This window comes from Mixophyes fleayi, chromosome 8, assembly GCF_038048845.1.
Source record: "Mixophyes fleayi isolate aMixFle1 chromosome 8, aMixFle1.hap1, whole genome shotgun sequence".
NCBI classification, from domain to species: Eukaryota; Metazoa; Chordata; class Amphibia; order Anura; family Limnodynastidae; genus Mixophyes; species Mixophyes fleayi.
This window is the reverse complement of record NC_134409.1, coordinates 87,508,136-87,531,007: the sequence shown is the minus strand read 5'-3', so window position 1 is coordinate 87,531,007 and position 22,872 is coordinate 87,508,136. Positions and strand designations below refer to the sequence as shown.

Below are 22,872 nucleotides of genomic sequence, written 5' to 3'. Positions count from 1 at the left end.
ACATGGGGTTACAATATTACAGCAGGAAACGACACTGCACGCTTACATGAAACAAGACTTTTGACACATTGTATCAGCAGTGTTACACCATCTCAGTGTGATACATTTTGATACAATAACATTTATATTGATACATTTCCTAAATGATATTTCAGCCAGTATATTACTGTGGAGGCACATTGTATATCATCTAGAAGTTCTAACATAATTACCTCTCAGATTACCCGTTGAACTAGCTAATTAACATGGGCTAGTTAACTCAGACATTGTTCTGATTACAAACCAAATCTAAGCTGCACCTCAAAACAATGGACATTTGAGACAAATGGTAATTACCTTAGCTAACACAAGCAAAATTACTTCTGCTGTTCTGTTATTTTTACACAGTATGGCAATATTCAAGGTCAAAATGTACCTAATTGTTAGTCACCGCCGCGACTCTCACTGCTGGTGGCATCCCGGCCGTCTCCATGGCAACCGAGGCGTCATTTCCGGTTCCTTCGACCCAGTTGCCTAGGCAACAACCGGAAGGCTTCAGGTTCCCTGTCGTCGCGCCCGGCCAGCTGTCAAACAGCCGAGCGTGCGCGCGCAGGGTTGTTCAGACCCAGCCATCCTTGGCTTATTAGTAATTATTTTGCAGCCTGATTAATTAGTGCAGCTGGGCACACTAGATCTCATTGGCCCAACTGCTATTATTACTTAGCCAGATCCTGGGGATACTATCAGGGCTTTGCCCTGATTAATCGTTAGAACGCTATAATTGGCAGTGAAGCTCAGTCCTCACTGCCTTAAATAGTACTGTCTCAGTACTGCTGCCTGCTCCTGTGCTATATTGGTGTTCAACCTTGGATTGCTTTCTCTGTGTATGACCTCTGTTCCTGGACTGTAAACTTTTTGGCTGTGACCCTGACCTTCTGCCTGTACCCGGACTCTAAACCTTGCTTGTGGCCCTGACCCTGCTTGTACCCGATGTCTCCACCTGTGCTCTGTCCAGTCCGCAGATCTCTGGCCTGCCTCTACTACGTGAATTACCTCCTGTACCTGTGCACTGCCGTGTTAACATAAACTTGTACTACACTGAGTGTAAGTCCGGGGGGCATCCCAGTACCTGTGAGCATAACCAGTCTCTACGGGAAAGGCGGCTGCTAAACGTTAAGACCTCTTCTACTAAAATTCTGGTTGCATTGGTAGCCATAACATTATAACCGGCCTGTGAAGATTGGAGGCTATCATGGACGACAGCGAGCCAAACCTTTCTCCAGCCCAGGTTCTGGCGAATCAGATCCAGGCCTTGTCACAAGTTGTACAGAGTTTATCTCATCGCTTGTCAGCACAGGAAGAGTCCTCCAGAAACCCGCAGCTTCAACGGGCCTCCTCTGGTGTCTTTACAGAGCCGAAACTGAACCTGTCCGACTGATTCTCAGGAAGCAGATCTGCTTTTCGCAACTTTAAGCAGAGTTGCAAATTATATTTTAGTCTGAGACAATGCTCCTCTGGCTCTGAACAACAGAGAGTCGGTATGGTAATCTCCTTACTCCAGGGCGACCCCCAGTCCTGGGCCTTCACCCTTCCACCAAAGAATTCCTCCCTACAAACCGTGGATGCCATCTTCCAGGCCTTGGGTCTGCTATATGACAACCCAGAGTGGCCTCAGCTGAGTCCCATATCCAGGCATTAAGGTAAGGACGTCGCTCTGCTGAGTAGTATTGCACAGAATTCCGGTGGTGGTCAACCGATAGTGAGTGGAATGATCCGGCGCTGCGGAGCCAGTTCCGCTTAGGCCTTACGGAACAAATCAAGGACTCCTTAGTTCAGTATCCTACGCCAACCTCACTTGAAAGTTTGATGCAACTTGTAATCAAAATTGATTGCTGGATCAAGGAGAGGAAAGCTGCGGCTTGGATGGTAATCCCCTGGTTGGGGGTCGAATACTCGCTAAGACTCCATTGGTTCGCTTACCTGTAGGCACTCTCCATACGGAGGAGCTATCATTCTTCCTGATCATGTCCCTCCGCTCCATTGATTCTGGGGTATCCTTGGCTGCCAAGTCATAATTTTCCTAATGATTGGAAAAAGGGGGAGATCATCCGTTGGAGTCCAGAGTGCTCTACCACATGCTTGACCCTACCTCTTAGAGTTCTACAGCCTAATCCGGAATTGTTACGTGCACTTTACTAGGAATTCGGTGATGTGTTCTGTAAAAAGAAGGCAGACTCTCTCCTGCCTCATCAGGACTATGACTGTGCTATTGATCTAGTGCCTGGTTCTAAATTGCCCAAAGGGCGTCTGTATTCATTATCTGTCCCAGAGACCCAAGCTATGAAACAGTACGTGGAGGAGAACCTGAAAAAAGGATTTTTTTCCACCCCTCCAAATCTCCAGTAGGAGCTGGATGTTTCTTTGTGGCCAAAAAAGATGGCAGTCTGAGACCCTGCATAGACTACCGCAGCCTGAATAAAATCACGGTCAAATCACATATCCCTTGCCGTTAATTTCTGTGTTATTTGACCAGCTCAAATCTGCCATCATTTTCTCAAAAATTTACCTCCGTGGGGCTTATAACCTTATACGCATTAGAGACGGACACGAGTGGAAGACGGTCTTCAATACTTACTCTGGACATTATGAGTATCTGGTGATGCCGTTCGGGTTGTGCAATGCCCAGGCAGTCTTCCAAGACCTCATTAACGACGTCTTACGTGAATTCCTGGGAAAACCAGTGGTGGTCTATTTGGATGACATTATAATTTACTCTCAATCTTTGTCCCGGCACCGACAACAAGTTCGGAAGGTTCTAGAGAAATTACACTAACACCACCTCTATGCAATATTGGAAAAATGCGATTTCGAGGTCCCCAGGGTGACCTTCCTAGGTTATATTATCTCATTGCCTGGTTTCTCAATGGACCCCAGTAAAGTTCAAGCAATCCAGGACTGGGTCCTCCCTACTAACCTGAAAGGTATTCAAAGATTCCTTGGCTTGGCCAACTACTATCTGAGATTTATACGCTCGTTTTCTTCCCTGGTGGCTCCTATCACTGCTCTCACCCGGAAGGGGGCTAACACGGCTAATTGGACTCCGGAAGCATTGGCGAGCTTCTCTGCCCTTAAAGCCGCCTTCACTTCTGCACCCGTTCTTAGGCACCCGGTCCCAGAACTCCTGTTTATTGTGGAGGTGGACGCCTCAGATATAGGAGGCACAATTCTTTCTCAAAGAGATCCACAAAGTAAGAATTTGCATCCTTGTGCTTATCTGTCCAGGAAATTATCGTCTGCTAAAATTAATTATGATGTTGGAAATCGCGAATTGTTGGCCATCAAGTGGGTTCTCGAAGAGTGGCAGCATTGGTAAGAAGGAGCAACCCATGTCATTACAATCTTCACTGACTACAAGAACCTCCATTATATTCAGACCGCCAAAACTCTAAATCCCCAACAGGCCCACTGGGCTTTGTTTTTCACCCGGTTTAACTTCCTCATCACATTCCGTCCAGGATCAAAGAACACCAAAGCAGACTCTTTGTATCGGAGCATTATGGCATGCCATCCTCAGCCTTCCGACCCGCAACCTATTATTCCCTTGACCTCTATTCATATTGGTCTAGCCCAGGATCTTGGGGCCACACTCCGCTGGTTCCAGAAGATTGCTCCAGCTCAGACACCCACAAATAAATTGTTTGTTCTGGTTCATCTGAGAAGGTCTGTCCTCATTGAATGCCACGATAACTGTTCAGCAGGTCATTCCGGAATCCATAGGACCATCAAATTACTTTCCCGCTGGCTTTGGTGGACCTCCTTATCTTTTGATGTGGAGAAGTACGTCCACGCATGCCCAGAATGTGATAGAAACAAATCCTCTAGGAACCGTCCTCCAGGTCAACTGCTACCCTTGCCTACTCCGAGCAGGCCTTGAACCCATCTTTCAATGGACTTTATTGTCGACCACCCATGGTCCTTAGGTCATTACACCATCTGGGTGGTTGTAGACCATTTCAACAAAATGGCACACTTTGTACCATTACCCAAGCTGCCGGATGCCAGAAGCTTAGCCACCTTATTCATTGCACATATTATAAGTCTCCACGGCCTTATGGAGGACATTGTCTCGGACCGAGGGTCTCAGTTTATTGCACAGTTCTGGAGGTAATTTTGCAACTCCCTCTGTATCAAAATCAGTTTGTCCTCAGCTTACCACCCTCAATCGAATGGCCAGACGGAAAGAATCAATGAATCCCTGGAAAAGTTCCTGCGCATCTATGTTTCCAAGTTCCATGACAACTGGTCCTCTCTCTTACCTTGGGCGGAGTTTGCATATAGACATTCTTGCCATTCCAAAACACGTATATCCCTGTTCTTCTGTAACCTCGGGTTCCACCCGAAAGCTAACTCTTTCTCTTCTGCTGTTTCCGTTGATGATTCCGGGACGCCTGCCTTTACATCTCAGTTAAGGTCCGTCTGGAAAAAGGTGCACTCTGCACTATGTCAAGTTTCTCACAAATCTAAATACTTCGCTAATCGTCATCGTGGTCCGTGGTTATTGAAAGTGGGGGATCGAGTCTGGTTGTCCACACAAAACATAAAATTGAAGCAACCCGCAGGAAACTAGGGCCTTTGAGAGAAAGATAAACCCTATGACATTCAGATTTAAGCTACCACCTTCTTTAAAAATACCTTGCAGCTTCCATTGCTCCCTTCTAAAAAAAAGCTTTCTCCTAGCAAGCTCAATCAGTGTTCCACTAACAGGCCTAGGCCTCTGCTTGTGAATGGTGATCATGAGTTCATCATAGAGTGAATTCTTGACTCAAGAAAAGTTCAAGGTCAGGTCCAGTTCTTTGTGCATTGGAAGGGTAATGGCCCAGAAGAGCGATGTTGGATACCACAGAGGCGTCTCCATGCTGAGAGGCTCATTAAGAAATTTTTTAAAAAGTTTCCCACAAAGCTTGGATGTCGAGATTCCTTGTGTTTCTGTGCTATATTGGTGTTGAACCTTGGATTGCTTTCTCTGTGTATGACCTCTGCCTGTTCCTGGACTCTGTACCTTTTGGCTGAGACCCTGACCTTTTGCCTGTACCTGGACCCTGAACGTTGCCTGTGGCCCTGACCCTGCCTGTACCCGATGTCTCCACCTGTGCTCTGTCCAGTCAGCAGATCTCTGGCCTGCCTCTACTCCGTGAACTACCTCCTGTACCTGTGCACTGCCGTGTGAACATAAACTTGTACTACACTGAGTGCAAGTCCTGGGGGCATCCGAGTACCTGTGAGCATAACCAGTCTCTACGGGAAAGGCGGCTGCTAAAGGTGAAGACCTCTTCTACTAAATTTCTACAAGTTTATGCTGCACTGGTCGCTATAACACTAATAACATTAAATAATAATACACATAATACACGATGCTCCGGTGTATATACTTAGACTGGGTCAAGAATTAAAAAGTACATTAAACCGTGAAAAACGGGTGAATACAAAAAGTTCTCAGTCCAGTAGAACACCCTTTCCTCACAGACCCCACTAATTGTGCCAACTAAATGCTTACATACAGCTCTTAAGTTACAGCAATCTGAACAGCTGGCCGTGACTGGCGTCACCTTAGTCACTTAGCAATGAAAACACCTTTTCTGCCACCACAAAAGATTTATTATGGTGTCCTTACGTTCACCAAAACCACTTATTAATGTTTCACACTTAAATCACATACACATGTGGCATGAGCCTCCCTGGGCATCGTAAGTTCACAAAGAGTCCTGGAGAATACACTAGATAAAATTTATTTAATCTGAAATTTTTTTCCAATGCATAATTACAAAAAAAGTTATTAACAAGACATACATTAAGTTGTACTACTTACTAGTTAAGACTTAGTGTGTGAGGGAACACACTTGAGAAACATGTGACATTTCAGTCTTGATAGATTCCCTCATGAAAATGCACACGTAATTGTTTAAGGCAGAAGATTTTAAACCTTTTTCCACATAGCTCTCAACCCCCCACCTTTGGAGTTTAGCTATCAACAGACTGATCTGCCAAATGTCACAGGGCTTTCGAAGTGAGCTAGGATGCATTCCTGAGATCAGGAATGTTCACAGGACCTTGAGTTCTCAACTCTGCTCGTTCTGCTTGGCTAGATGGTTTAAGACTGTGGGGCTTCAAATTCCTGAGAGATGCCTATCTCCCCGTGGTCTGGCTAATTTCAATAGATTATTGACACTTGCATAAGTTCAAACTCATGTCATCTAGCAAAGCACACACTGGGGTAAATGTATCAAGCTGAGAGTTTGCCGGCGGGTTTGAAAAGTGGAGATGTTGCCTATAGCAACCTATCAGATTCTAGGGGGTAAATGTATTAACATGCGGGTTCTTCAACAACCGCGAGTTCAGCGTAACATGCGGGTTCTTCAACAACCGCGAGTTCAGCGTCTTCGGTGATTAAATTTAAAGCGGCGCTGCATTGTAAAGGGTGTCGAAGTCAGCAAATTGGATAAAGTCATTTCAATTGATATCGAGCAAACTTGATCGCCTTTGTCTGAAATTATGTGTAGAGCACGCTACGGCGTGGAAGGGCGTATCCAGCCGCAACACGTGGCAATAACAGTTTTTACACTTTAGTATACATTCGCACCAACACACACATTTGTAAATAGTACACATATTTCATAGTTGCAACACATAGTTATTTATGTCGAAATATAGTAGTGTTTATGTGTAATATTATAAGTTATATGCATATTAGTGATACATATGGTTCAGGTTAAAAGAAATGTGTCATGTCTAATATCATAATAATCCCCTTTACATCAGCAGCTGTTCGGTGCATTCAGCGAAGAGATCGCACATTGCATACTCTAGTTATTGATGTCAGGGAATAAACCTTTAATATGATATTAACTGTCAAATGCTAATAGACTGATTGTAATTGGAGTATGGCGGGAAGAACAAAGCAGTTTGGCGGGAAGAACAGAGCTCATCCCCTGGAGAGACCCCCACCTTAAGATTCCTTAGATTGAATCAGCCTATGATGTGTAACCCCCTGGACCCTCCTGATGCCCGGACCAATAGAAGCAAACTATACCACCTGCATTGTTTCACTGTATCTCTGTTTGCATATAAGCAATAGCTCTCATGTAGTGTTCAATCACCTTGACCACAGACTTCAGGATTGAATGACTGTTCACTGGATCCAGAGCGCCTGCGGTAAGTAACGGCTGTATTTACTATTATTTCGCTTGAATTATTCTGCTACTTTTTGAGAATAAATAATTGTGCGTTGGAAACACAAATTGAGATTCGACAATCGTCATTGGATAGCGACAAAACACTCATAACAAGGGAAACTTCCCTTTACAATGCAGCGCCGCTTTAAATTTAATCGCCGAAGACCCTGAACTCGCGGGTGTTGAAGAACCCGCATGTTAATACATTTACCCCTAGGTGTCATTTTGTAGACTGTACTAAATAAATGATAAATAGAATCTGATTGGTTTTTCAAACCTGCCGAAAACTCTCAGCTTGATACATTTACACCACTGTGTTTACATTAAAAGGTTACATACGGGGGGGCGTGGCCTGGTGGAGCATGGAATAGGTCGAGTGTGCCGGAGCTCCCTAGCCTAACTACCCGTTTTAATATCCTGAACTGCTCCCCTGTACATCTGACCTGTCCGGTTCTGTGGCGTAGGTCCCCCTGCTTTCTCCGATCCACGTAGAAAGTGTGGTAGAGGATCAGAAGGGCTGTCGCTGGGTCCGGAGCTGTGCAGAGGCTAGGAGTGCGGCGGTCGGAAGGAGCGGACTCACATACCTAGCGGGGGTTGTGTCGGGGACTTCAGTGCCGGGAAGCGCATATAATTGCTTGTCTCTGAGCCGGTCACTGGAGGCGAGAAGAGCGGACATCTGGAGGCTTGCTGGTATGTGTATGGGTGTTCCCGCCACAGTGCAGAGCGCGGCGTCATCTTGGATGTCTGTGTGTGCGGAGAGCAGACTTGTATGCAGCTCCATACTGCTGTGGATGCGGATGTCATGGAACTGCTGATTGCTGGAGCTTGCTTGTGAAAAAGTTCAGGAACACATATCTGGTAAAGTGGAGAAGAAATAGGGGGTCATTGGATCCTGTGTGGGGGTCTCCCGCTCTGGGCTGTTTATTTGCAGTATATGTATTTCACCTGACTCAATATTGCAGAGGCCATACTCTGTTCTGAGATCCTGAGCCTGGAAACAGATTCAGCTGGGGCTTGAGGGATTCGTCTTTGATCTTCCCCTGCAGTACAAGTAACCTGTATACAACCCTATATTACACCTACTGATATCTACATAAGGGGTGTCACTATGGGTAAACACACTACAAGCAATATTGCTGCTAGCAGGCTGGAGAAACATGCTCGTTCTAACCCTGCTACAGCTTCGGGAGGAGCTCCTGCGTCTGAGCTGCAGGTACCCCAGTCTTCCAAGGATGCAGACTCGCCTGCTGATTCTACTCTTCAGGAGGTCCTGAAAGCTATCGCTGCCTCTGAAAAGAAGGTAATGGACAAAACTGGAGAGGTGCAGGTTGATTTGTCATTGATGCGGCAGGATTTTCAGAAAATTCGGGAACGTGTGTCGGAGACGGAGGCCCGCATCTCTATACTTGAAGATACTACAGTTCCTTTACCGCAGAAAGTTGCTGGCTTGGAGGCTCAGATGGTGTTGGTTAGACAGAAGATGTCAGATATGGAGGGTCGCCTCAGACGCAGTAGTATTCGGCTGGTGGGTCTCCCTGAGAAGGCAGATGGGAATGCTCCGGAGACATTCTTGGAGAATTGGATGATCCAGTTGTTCGGCAGAGAGGTGTTCACAGCCCAGTTTGCGGTGGAGAGGGCACATCGGATCCCGACTCAGAGACCGTCTCCTGGTGCACAGCCGGGCACATTCATTGCAAAGATGTTACATTATAAGGATCGGGATGCTATCCTGCGCCTGGCTTGGATTAAGGGCCCCTTGATGTACCAAAACCAAAGAGTAGCTGTATTTCTTGATTTCTCTGTGGATGTACAGAAAAGCAGAGCTCAATTTATTAAGGTGAAGTGTCGTCTTCTTGAAATGCAATTGCCGTATGCTATGCTTTTCCCGGCAAGATTGAGGGTGGTTGCGGATGGAACTACCCTTTTCTTTGGATCTTCGTCAGAGGTGACTCACTGGTTGGACAGGAGAGCTAATAGTGGTCTTCGTCCGGATTGAAGATGCTCCTGGTGACGTATTGATCTCCTGGACTGAGATGATGTTATTAAAGTTTGTGTGCCTTTGATAGATATAATGGTTGAGATATGCTCCGTTAATGTATATCAATTTGACTTATGTTTATATATAACTGAAATGATTTGATTAATATTGCAGTTATTTGGATGCTTACGAAAATGTTAATTATAAGGTGATATTATTTGAAACTGTTGGGTCTTATAGCTGGTGCTAATGGATTGGTTGGGTATGGAGGGTCAGAGGAGTACTAGGGGGAACTTGTGGGCTGGGGGGCTTCCCTTGCTTAAAGGGTCGCAGTCTCCATCTCCCTTTTTTTTTTCTTTCCGGTGCATACAGGTGTTTCCATAAGTACGCAGAGATAGTTGTGTGCGCTGTTTAAGGAGATGTGGGGTAGTTGTAATGGGATCCAGGTATGTCTAAGTTGGGGGTGGATATACGGGGAGGGGGGTTGTTTGAATAGGGTAGGGAGTGGTAGGTTTTTTCAATGCAGTGTCAGGTGTGGTGTTTTATCTTTAGGCAAACATTTTCAGATGTTGAGATTGACTGTTTTGGTATATGCTAATGTGGTTGACTGGTGGCTGGGTGTCTGCCTAGGTTGGAGGGGTTTGATTTCTATGTGAAAATGTCTCATGTGTATTCCCTGGTGTTATGGCGACTGGGAAGATGAATAGGGGGTCTATTAAAATCCTGACTTGGAATGTTCGTGGCCTAAATGATAAAATTAAACGGTCTTTGGTCATATCCCAATTAAAAAAGTATGAGGCGGATGTTATATGTCTAACTGAAACTCATCTAGTGGGAGGTAAAGTGTTGGCCCTTAAGAAACCGTGGGTTGGATGGGCATATCATGCTACTCACACGGGTCAATCTAGAGGGGTATCTCTCCGTAAACGCAAAAAAGTAAATTTTATTTTGGAAATGGTGGAATCGAACCCATTAGGTAGATATGTTTTTGTAAGGGGTATTTTTGATTCTAAACGTATAAACTTACTGTCAGTTTATGTCCCGCCCCCTTATAGTGGTGAAGTTTTAAAAAAATGCAGTGACTTTATCTCTCTTTCGCCTGACACTCCTGTGATTTGCTGTGGTGATTTCAATAATGTGTTGGATTCTAATGTTGATAGGTGGAGGGAGGTGGGGGATACTACACATGTCAGAAAATCGAAATTTGCTGATCTGGTGGAAGAGATGGGTTTGATGGACGTGTGGCGTCTAAGACATCCGGTAGAGGTCTGTTTCTCATGTTACTCCACTTCGTATAATGCCTTCTCCCGAATTGATTTAGGACTTGTATCAAAGGGGTTGCTGCCGGCTGTCTCAGATGCTGCTTATTTACCAAGAGGGATTTCAGATCATTCTCCGTTGGTACTAACAGTAAAGCTTAATGTTTCTCGAGGTCAAGCGTTTTGGAGACTTAACCCCTTTTGGTTGACATTATAGCAGGATGGAAATCTCAATGGGAAGGGTACTTTGCTACTAAAGTGGATACAGCGGCTCCGCCTCTCGTTTGGGATTCATTCAAGGCTTTTTTAAGAGGTTCCCTAATTAGAAGTATTAATTGTTTCAAAGCTGTAGTGGCGGGAATTACAGATACTTTGGGTGTTGTGCATACCTTGAGCGAAGAGATCAGTAATGTTTTTTATATATATTTTAAAGATGCTTATGCGTCTAGAGCTGAATACTCAGATTCTGATTTACCTGGCGGCTGTTTCCTTGCCTGAGCGAAGCACAGATAGTGGAGAAAGTTTGGACTTGTCAATCACTGAGGAGGAGATTGTAGCTGCGATATCCTCGTTCCCAAATGGCAGGGCTCCAGGCATAGATGGGGTACCCATAGAGCTGTATAAGAAGCATTTGGGGTTTTTTGTGCCTCGCTTGCAAGACATGTTTACAAGTTTTAGAGATCAGGGGTCTGTATCTCCGTCTATATCTGAAGCTCTTATAGTCCTTATCCCTAAAACGGGAAAGGACCCCTTGTTCCCGGAATCATACAGACCTATATCGTTACTGACAACGGATATTAAGATATTGGCAAAAATTTTGGCGTCACGTTTGAGTCGGGTGATTGGTGAGATTGTGCATTCTGACCAAACTGGTTTTATATCGGGAAAATCTACGGCTATAAATTTGCGTAGGATTTTTTGCATCTGCACTTGCCCCACCCTGCGGAGGAGGAGGCGGTGGTGCTATCGTTAGATGCTGCTAGGGCCTTTGACTCTGCGGAGTGGAGGTACTTGTGGGCGGTGCTGTTGAAATTTGGGTTTGGTCCGGTTTTTGTTGTGTGGGTACGATTGCTGTACTCTTGTCCTACAGCTAGAGTCTGTGTGAATGGCTTTGTGTCTCGTCAGATTGTCGTGGGCAGAGGTACCAGACAGGGGTGCCCTCTGTCCCCCACTCTGTTTGCCCTGGCAATAGAGCCGTTGGCATGTGCGGTTAGGATGCAGTCAGATATTACTGGATTGAAGGTGGGCTGCAGGACGGACACGATTGCCCTTTACGCAGATGATATGCTACTTTTTTTGTCCAGCCCTGATAGGTCGCTACCTGTGCTTCTCCGAGTGGTCACAATTTTCGGTAGGTATTCGGGGCTTTTGATCAACTGTGATAAATCTAGTGTAACTCCGACTAAGGGTATTTGCCCTATGGGTCAAGTCTTGCAGGCTCCTCTTAAATGGACTCCGGTATTTAAATATCTTGGTATCTGGATTTCTAGTGATATGGGTCAATATATCCAGCTTAATGTCCAGCCTCAGATTGACTATCTTAAGAGCCGGATCGGGGTATGGAAACAGCTGCCATTAACGGTCACAGGTAGAATTAATCTGGTCGAAATGATAATTCAACCAAAGTTTCTGTATGTTTCGCAGCAGTCGCCGATATATATCCCTCATAGTATATTTTGTTATATTGAGCATCTCATGGCTTCTTTGGTGTGGGCATGCAAGAGAGCAAGAGTTAAGCTTACCACTTTATATCGTTCTCGAGGGTCGGGGGGTTTGGCTTTGCCGAATCTGCGGCTTTATAATTTTGCTTCTCAGCTGACACATATAGAGGTATGTTTCCGGTCGCGGGTGGGTGTGGATTTGCATGATTTTCTAGTCTCTGGGACAGGCTCTAAACATACATGGGTGCAGTTTCTTCTGGCTGGTAGAAAGGTTGGGGGGACCCCCCTTTATTGATACAGGCCATGAAGGTCTGGCAATTTTCATCCCGGATTGGGGGTGGATTGGACTTGGACCCATGCACTCCACTTTGGGATAATTTGGACTTTGGAGAGTTGGTTAGGATGGAGGGAGCTGGAGCTTGGCGAGTTTACAATATAATACATATTGGACAACTGTATGAGAATGGGATACTACAGGGTGATTCAAAAGTCGCAGTACACCCTTTTTTTTCAAAAACTCTACAGGAAATTGGGAAACCTGAATACTCCAGTAAGGTATGGGTGACGTGGTCTATCTTTTACGGTATGTACCAAACATGGGCGCCATCTTGAAATCGGCCGAATTCCTGTAGAGTTTTTGAAATAAAAGGGTGTACTGCGACTTTTGAATCACCCTGTATATTCATTTGAGCAACTACAGAGATTACATGAGCTACCTAGGGGTTACTTTTATAGGTATTTGCAGTTAAGACATGCTCTTGCCTCGCAGTTTCAGGGAGCTGCCCCGAGTTTCAATGCAGATTCTTTGAGGGTGCAACTGTCAAGGTTGGGCCAGAGGCGGCAAATTTCATTTTTGTATTCATTATTGGTGGAAGGATCTGGTGTGGGGGGCTTGCCGGAGCTGCGATGCAGGTGGGAGGGTGATCTTGGGCAAATTAGTGACAAGGCATGGGATATGGTGTTGTGAAGCACGAAAGAGGTCACTGCATCGGTCAAATTTCATCAGGTTTAGTTTTTTCTGCTGCACAGAGGGTATCTTACTCCTCTTCGGCTTTCTAAATTTAATAGGGGTCAGGTGGTTTTGTGTCCTAAGTGTGGGAGTGAGAAAGGGAACTTTTGGCATATGCTCTGGGAGTGTCCATTGGTTTCATGATTTTGGGGAGAGGTGGAGGATTGTATTAAACGATTAGAGGTGGGAGTATCTTCCTTGACGCCAAAACTATGTATATTTGGCTTAGGCTTGAACAAAAACAACCGTAGACTTATTAGACTGCTCATTAATACCTTGTTTATGTTGGCAAAAGTGGTCATAGCTAGGAAGTGGATGGCACCTGAAGGCCCGACTTTGAATAGCTGGATTGACCTTGTTAACGATACAGTCAGCCATGAAAGGTTCATGTACACCAGCAGGAACTTAGTGGATAAATATTAAAGAATATGGTACAGGTGGAGAATATCCCCATATGTTACAGAAGGATTGAGGGAGGTGGAGCTCTCCTAATGCAATGCTCGGAGCAGACATCCAGTCACCTACTTTATTATTAAGGTGAACGATTGTATTTTGTATTATTACTACTGTGTTATTATCTCATTGTATCTCGAAATTTTGGATAATGTGCATACCCTGGTTTGAAAATCTGAATATCAATGCACTTTGACTCTACTGCGTATGAATATTTGACACTGCCTGTATCACTGTGTGGGTTGTAGTTGTTGTTTTAGCCTAATGTTTTGGGCTTTTTTGCTGTTAAAAGTGTAAAAAAAAAAAAATGCAATAAAAATTTTATTTGAATTAATAAAAAAAAAAAAGGTTACATACAATATACATTGTCATACCTGAATATTTATGGAAAATAAGAATACATAATCGTCACACCTGGCATAATCGAAACCTGGCCAAATGGGATATATAGCCTTGAGACAAGCTCTAGATGACACCCACAGGACAGTCAACATTATTTATAAAATAAACAAAGCAAAACTACCCTCGATATACTTGGCATTGAATGCAGAAAAATGTTTTTATAGGCTTTCGTAATAAGCTTTCATGGTCGTCTATGGTCCAAGCACTGAAGGCATTTGGTTTTAATGCAGACTATCTTCAAGCTATATAATCTTTTATTTTAACCCAACATCCGTGGTAATGACAAACAGACTTGTATCTACACTATTCAACCTGGGCAAAGGAATGAGATAAGGATATTCCCTCTCCCCTCTGATATTTTCACTGTGTATCAAACCTTTAACAGGGAAATTAAAACAAAATCTGGATATAGAGGGATAGAGTGTATGGTATCATGTATTTTATGTAAGTATGGCCAATGTTTATAAAAGTGCAGCTGTGAACCCCAAAAAAGATAAGAATATGTAATGTAAGCATACAAAGCCAAACCCATTAATATGTCGATACTTATACTGTCCCCATTTTGGTGTCAACTTTATAACTGTTGACATATTCACTGTCATCAGAATGACTACATCCCTTTTCTATGCATAACCTGCAAAAACTACAACAAACACTTATTTGTAATTTATCAAATATTAGAAAAAGTAACTTTTATAAATGTAAAGTAGTAAACAATTTGAATTCATACTTACAATTCCATGTTTCTGTAACATATCAATATCTTGAAAAAAAGATTCCTAAAAAAATATATATACAAATAATATTTAGATATGATCATTATGTTATAGCTTAAAGGTGCAAAAAATTATTTTCCTAGGTGGCCCCACCACTCAGCCAGAGCACTGGAGTGGAGGGGAAATGGTGTTTGTGTCAGCTACAGGACATGAGATTGAGGCTTTTGATTGGGTCCTCCAGCTGTCATACCCCCTCTGCACTTATTTAATGTTTGCAAACAAATTTAATTTGCCATTTCTGTATTACAAACCCAAGGAAATCCAACTGCATATAGTAGCCCCTGGGACGCTGATTGTGGTTGAGGATTCTTTTGGCTTGCAATAGGCCGGCTACTGCAGAGTGGGAGGATGGCACCAAATCAGGCCAGTTGTGATGCAAGATGAGATGTACTAGCCCACAGATATTTGCCTCTGGGGTTGTTTAGTGGGACTGCTGTGTTGGCTCAGACACTTGACTACTCCTCAATACTAGTACTCAAGGATACTGTAACTTAAAATGTTCTTTTCTTAACTAGTACAGAGCAAAGTATTTGGTAGACATAGGTGTATATCTCCTCTGTAGAGGTTATAAGCAAAAGTTTAGAAATATGTCTACTTTTCCTGCTCTATTATCACAGCACAATAAGACTGACAGTAGAGCTTTGGGAGGAGATGCAATGATTATGGTGAAATGCAGGCAAACTAAAGAAGATTTCTGAATGTTGAACTCTTTACATTAGACAAATAAAATGGGAAAATTGCAAAACATAGGACAATAGTTCCTTTATGAATGTGGGGTGAATCAAAAATGTACATCCAGTCCTCTCAATTACAATTAAAAATCCAATATGTCAGTTTCATGTACATCTAAATAACTGTAAATTAATCTGATTACATTTTCAAGAGATTAAACATACTCAGCCAAACATAGGAGATATTGCTGCTGATTAAAACCATAAAATAAAGGTGTTTTTTTTACTTCATAAAAGCAACCAAAAGCAGTTTGCAATGGACCTTATCCCAATAATGTGACACACACCCCTTGCCAAGAGGGCAAATGGCTCCAAGCTGTTGTATTGTGATAGTATTATCTAAATAAGGCTGAAAGGAGAGTAGTGGGAGTAGATATAATGATTATGGACAATAGAAGGCAAACAATAAAAGCCCAGAATGGTGAATTCTGCAATATTTAAATTAGAATATTTGGTGGTTACAGTTCTTTTATGAATTTGGGATCAATTAACCAGCCCTCCTAATTCCAATTATACCACAAAGAAGACACTTTCATGTATATCAAAATAACTGTAAATAAATCCGATTTAATTTTTTGGGAGATTAAATGTACTCAGGTAAAAAATAGATATTGTTGCTGATTAAAACCATAGAATAGAGATTTTCTATATATCATTTCTGAAGGCACCTTGCAACTGGCTAATGTAAACATAATTTAAACAGCATTGAATTGCAACAAAAAAGCAATTCTAAGGGACTTTTTCAACGTAGGTGATCTTCAATGATCTGCTTACCTTACCTTTCTTTAAAACCATAACGAAACATGTAAACTGTATACAATATAAACACTTGAAAGGAAATATAATATTTTCTGTACACAGTTTATTATTTTTTTTTTTTATTGTATATAAAATCACATATGATTCAGAAACATACAGCAGTTTTGCTTGAAAAACTGCGCTACCAGTAAATGGAAAATAGGAATTCTCCAAGGCAACACTACATGAGAGATAATCCCTCGCACCCATGAACCGAAAGTAAAAACAAGTGAAAAACCCATCCTTCTCCAAGTGTATACCACTGATTGGAAATATTCAAAAGTGATGCAATTGGAACTAACCTAATATTAACACTGGCTTCTTGGGTATGTATCCGGCCTACCTGAGAGCATAGTGAATTGGCCCAAACCAGTTTTAAATTGTCATTAACACCCCAGGCACTGGACTACAAGTAGCAGGCCAAAATTAAAACAGAAACCCAGGCACTAGGTTCACATACAGGCTGCTAGTTTGGCCTATTCTCATCACTCACAGGTAGATTCAATCTAAGGCCTAAATTAGTAACAACACGCCAAGAGGTGGGAGCAGGGGTTTAGGAATAGGGATTAAGAAGGAGAGGGGTGACGGGAAAGAAGCGTGGGACTAGTGAAAGAAAGAGATTGAGGCTTTTGTAATATGAATGAGGGGAATTAGAAGGGTGGGGTTCTGGAAAGAATTATCAGTAAGTCTATTTTTTTCATTAATGTTTATTTAGTGCCAGTATATTCCACAGCCCTTTACAATTGGGGACAAGCACGTTAATAGAACAAGACTGAGTGTTAACAGACAGACAAAGTGGTAAGAGGACTTTGCTTGCATGCTTACAGTGTATACAAAAAAGTTTGATACATGAGGTTAAGTGCCACTTATTGTATATTGATTCAGCCAGATAGCAATGTGAAAAAGTCAGAGGGTTTTTGAATATTGAAATATAATAAATAAATGAATGAACTGTGTAAAGTGGTGGTAATCGGGTAGAGTTCACTTGAGAGGTTAAGAAGACGGGTCTGCAATGTGATAAGTTTGTGTAAAGAGTTGAGTTTTCAGGTAATGCTTGAAAGTTTGGAGGCTAGGAAAAGTCTTGTAGGAGGAATAGAATTTTACATAGAGGGTAGAGCCCAAATTAATTCTGTAACTGTTAATGGAAGAATGAAATGAGTGTGGATAACACATGCAGATCTTTGGCAGAGTGGAAAGGTCAAAATGGGAGAGATTTTGACACAAGAGAATATATGTATGCTGGTGCAGTTTTGTCAATGGTTTTGTATGTCAGTAGAAGTATTTTATATTCGTTTCTGTAAGTTACAGGTAACCAATTACAACAGGTTGCAACAAAGGCACCCCTAACCCTCCTACTAATTAGATGCTGTGCAATCAAATGGAGCACATTACTAGCATCCTGACAAACTACTCTGTATCCTTCCACAAAGTATGGGCATCTTGGACCTCCTTTCATAATCAACCCCTGCTTAACTTGTAACTCAGACTCAGTATCAGTTATGTCACATATTTTAAAACCTGTGGGTAAGCCCACTCTATCAGTCGTTCAGCCCTTCCTACACCTGCTTCACTTCTTTCCCTGTCCACACTACCCTTCCTTAAATATAAATATCAGCATCGTAACCTCACGCCTTATTTTACACTCTCTTGTTTTCATCTTATTTAGCTATTCTAAGTTGTTTGCTGTGTCAAGGTGCTATTTATGTTACTGTGTTATTATATTGTTTTTGATGCTCTTAATAACCAGATTCAGAAAGAAAAACATTTTGAAACGAAAATTAGCTTTAGTCAGCTGCTGCATTCAAAATAGATTGTAGGGGTCAAAGTCTGGTTAGAGGAAGACCAGTAAGAAGGGAATTACAATAGGCAATGCAGGGAATTATCAGTGCATGAATTCAAGTTTTTGCAGTATCTTGTGTGAGATATGCTGTTAGCAGGTATAGAGAGATATCAGATAGGCAGATTCTTGCAAACACAGATGATGAGAGATCCAGAGAGGATAGACTTGGATGCTCATTAATTTCCCAAGAGAAGTGGTATATATATATAGTTAGCACCAAGCCTTGTGGTACTGCAACTGATAGAAAAAGCAGAGAGTAGGTAGATCCAGAGAAACAAACACTGATGAACAGTGTCAGGCACCGGACCCGCAGACTAGCCTGCCAGGGTCTGGCACACTTACCGTTGGCTCACCGCTGCTTCCGCCAGCGCTGAGGCGCTGTGTCTGATCAGTGACGGGTGCCATCTTGGATTCGGGTCTGCGCATGCATGGATCCGTCTTTTATCTCTTCTGTCATTCAGCCATAGGCTGATTAATTATTCCTCCCACTTCCTGGTTATACTGGCAACCTATACCTGCAGTAACCTGTCATACTTGGAACTTGGCGTCTCCAGCTTCCCAACTAAACCTGGTTATCCAGACATCCTATACTTGCAGTAACCTTTCATACTAGGAATCCAGCGTCTCCAGCTTCCAAGCTCAACCTGGCTATCCTGACCACCTCCTGTGCTTGCAGTTACCCTACTGTCCTTGGTATCCAGCACTACTGCTTCCAAGCTAACCTGGAAGCCCCGGTAGCCTATACCTGCTAACCTTCACAGCTATTCAGCACTCCTGCCTCACAGCTGCCTGGAAATCCTGGTAACCTGTATCTACACTACTCTAAATCCTAACACCATCTCCAACCGGTCTTATTAGGTCTCTGTTCAGAGAACTGTGACCTGCAGGGTTGAAGCGGCTAAGGCCAAACATCCTTGCGCGGGTCCCTGGTGAACACTTTCACCTTGTTAGATTGCACGCCTCCGTGGTAGGCAGAATCAAACCACGCAGACCGCAAAGGATCCACAAGACTTGCCTTTAACATGATAAGTAGTTTGATAAATGGTATGAGAACCAGGAAAAGACAGTATCCTGAAGAATTAGGGACTGTAGCGTTTGTATGAGAAGAGAGTGGTCAACAGTGTAAAATGCAGCAGAGAGGTTAAGGAAAATTAGAAGTAATGGCATTTAGCTTTAGCAGCAATCATATCACTGACAACTTTAGTCAGTGCATTCTCTGTATTGGGAACGAAAGAGTAACTGAAGATGGTCCAATAGGTTGTGTGAAGAAAGAAACTATGAGGTGAGTGTAGGTAAGCCTCTCAAAAACCTTGGAGGGGCATAAGAGTTGAGCGATGCCATCTCAGCTCAAGAATTTGGCACAGCTTTCATAAAATGGGTTTTGATCCTCCAGGTCATTTTCCTAACATTAGATTCTACAGGGCGACTGTTTTCCTCTTTATCCTACATTTTCTAAAGTGTGATGTACAAAATGTTTGATGAGAAGATAAAATGTAAGTTAAAAATCAAAGATGTTTAAAGCATATTCCTGTACCTTGAGAATTATGAATGAGATTCTTAAGTCAAGACCAACTGTAAACCTCTACAATGGCAGATGTATTCTGTGCCTAATCCCATGTTATTATATCAAAATATACTTAAAAAATATCAAACTCTGGTATTCCTGTACTGGTAAGTGACTCTCTCATGCCTCACAGCATCACTAACTAGAATCCCCCAGACATTAAATTAGGGCCATCCAGACCTTAGCGATAACAACCTTGGATAAGGCAAGGAGATTCAGAACATATCGAAGTGCACTCCTATCCAACAACAAATCCACCCCCAGACCAAACAGACATGTCCTAGGAGACAACAAAATCCCAATACACGTGTGTTGTATTCCCTCCATCACCCTTGACCAGAAGTCTCCCACCACAGGGCAGCTACAAAGCAGATGTCAAAACATGGCAGGTGTAGCCCCACACTTTGGACAAATCGAATTGGCTCTAGCATCTATCTGGAGCAGCCTGTGCAAAGATAGTAGTAAACTCTATGAAGCATGTAAAGTTGGACTTGTCTATATCCAGTGCAAGATGTAGCCTCCCTAGCGCTATCCAACATACGGCACCGGTCCTCGTCATCCAGGGGATCCAGATCCACTACCCAACTCCGTCTCAGTCCACCCAATTCATTGGTAGAAAAAAAGAGACTGTACATTGGCAAATAGTCTTTGTTGAGCCCACCTGTCGGAGAGGGTCTAAGCATAGCGTGGGAGGGGTTTGGGAAGTTAGTGCATGACAAAGCTGTAGATAGCCGTAGAATAAACAATTGGGAAGAGAAAAATCTAATCAGAGTTGCGCAAACGTCTTCAGGGTGCCGTTAGTGTAAAACTACCAAAGGGAAATAACCGCCCCAGCTTGCCGTATTTTAGAGAGTTCAGATATAACAGTGTTAGTCCAAAGCGGGGTGTCAGGATCAATCCCAGTACTATCCAACCTCCCTCGCATCCCACTCCAAGTTAGCAAAGCTTGCCAAAGCAATGATAAAACAGCTCCGGTAACCCGGGTACCCAATAATGAATGTATAGGCAGTCCCTCAAACCCCCGTCTACCTAGTGAAATGCATTTTTACAGTTGTTCCCGATTGCAAACACATGTTCTAGCTTGAATACGTGACCATCATCAATATCAATCGGTATTACACCAGCCCTGTTGCTGGTGCAAGTGGTATAACTTAAATACACGCACCTTAGAGATGACTAAAGCTTGAATAGGATGCTCCTCGTGTGCTTGACCTTGGCATGTACTTGACCTTGTATATTGACTACGTGCATGTCTCTTCCACTCCCCATTCCCACCCTACAGATTGTAGGTGATTGGAAGTGCCATTTACATGAATTGCGCTCTTTGGTGTGTGTTACTGTTTTGCACATGCACATGAGTGCAAAAACGCAAAATACACCATGCAAATGGACTTCTGTTCCTTAATTAATCAAGCCCTAAGACTCTTCTTCAAGCTCATGTTTGAATTTCTTGAAAAGTTCCTGCTTTTTCACTATAACAATAGTATAAAGGGATGCAATACACCACCAGGTTTCTTATATAATCAGCTAAAATTGAAAACGCACTGTTTAATTTTTTTTCTATGTTCTCTATGTCTGTTTATTTTCAGTTTTCAACACAACAACAAGCTGCTACCCCTTTAAATAGGGACAGGGACATGACCTACACATCTGCCAGTTTGTCTCACACAACATTAGATATCTACAGTTGATAAGTTGCTCGTTTTTTTTGCGCATTATTATATTGCTGTTTGCATTGTTAATCCTGAAAACTTGTTTAGAATGTATAATGGTCACTTGGGTCACTCTTTTCTTGTTTGCATTAATGCTCCACCTTAATTATCTGGCTTACGTCTTTTGAACCCCTGCATAAAAACGATTTCCCATTCACAAAGGGCCTCTATGCCTTAAAAGTAACAATCTTCTGATGTGGCAAATGCCAGTGCAACACTACCCTCCTCTGGTCACTAGGACCAGCTCTGGACACCTTAAGCAGTTTCTCCACCTAGGTCCGACACCTTGGGCTATACATGTTAGTGACCCAAGCCTTTATACCCCCCCCCCCACCTTGCCCTCAGTCCTCCAACCACCCCCTTTCCATTCTCCCAAGGCTGACTCCCAAACCCCTGACAGCACAGTATCTTGCATAAGCACTCCTCGGAATATCCTATAACCACAACTCAATGGCTATTAAACTCCTAACACTTTATGTAAAAGGTCTAAACAGCCAGAAAAGATAACACCTTTGTCCACTCGCTTTGTCACACTTTTCCAGTTACTGACACCCAGAACTCAAAGCAAAACATTTTCCAATGCCTCATGTCTACAATCCCAGCCATAAAAAGAAAGTGGTACCCATCTTGTTTTCCAGGTAAGGCCGGTGATGATAGAATCCTCAGTTTTGAGCACGACAATACACCTGGCACCTAAACGAAAGAGTTCTCCTTAAGACCCAGTGGAAAATGCAGCTAGATACTAAGATACAGAATTACTTGTAGACTAATGCTGACCCCACAATCTTACCCATGCTACTTTTCACCGCCTATAAGGCTTAGATCAGGTGTAGAGTAATCAGAGGTGCAACCTACGCCAAGAAAGTTAGATAGCAGAATTGCTTGAAGCTGTTAAGCTGACAGTCAGTACACAAACTCACAGAACTAGTTGGCGGAGGTCTTCATCTTTAGCAGCCGCCTTTCCCATAGAGCTTTATACGCTCACCGGTACACAGATGCCCCCAGGACTTATCTCAAGTTGTAGTGTGAGTTTGTGATACAAAACAGTAGCGGTAGGCCAGGAGACAGCGTAGATGGCAGCGAGTGGTCAGACCAGCGCCGGTGCTAGGGTCCTTGGCACCCTAGGCACAGTGTGAAAATCGGCGCCGCCCCCTTTAAAAATTGGCGCCCCCTCTTTAAAAATCGGCGCCCCCCTGTCAAAATTGGCGCTGCGCTTCCCTCCCCTCAGCTCCCCATATCTTTCTTTAATTTACCTGCATGAAGCTGCTCCTCTCTGCTCTGTCTTCTCCCCTCCACTCACAGACACTGTCGGGCCGTGATCATCACAGCCTGTCACTGTCAGTGAGCGGAGGGAAGGAGACAGAGCAGAGAGGAGCAGCTTCATGCATGTAAGATTCATAGCCCCTTCCCTCCTCTCCTCCCCGTGGATTTCCGTTTTAAATGACCAGTCATTTTTTTTTAATTTCGAGGCGCCCTGCAGA

At 43.3% G+C, this 22,872-nt stretch overlaps 1 protein-coding gene across 12 annotated transcripts in view; it reads right to left on the bottom strand.

Annotated features, from left to right (window-relative positions):
- The window catches only part of DMC1 (DNA meiotic recombinase 1), a 326,134-nt gene that overhangs the window by 282,516 nt on the left and 20,746 nt on the right, over positions 1-22,872 (bottom strand). For 10 of the 12 annotated variants that reach the window (XM_075182845.1, XM_075182852.1, XM_075182848.1 and 7 more), the window contains one exon: positions 14,705-14,749. The exons of the other annotated variants lie outside the window; for them this stretch is intronic. In XM_075182845.1, coding sequence (XP_075038946.1) covers positions 14,705-14,749 — 45 coding nt within the window. The remainder of the gene's footprint in view (positions 1-14,704; positions 14,750-22,872) is intronic. 12 annotated transcript variants of the gene reach the window in all.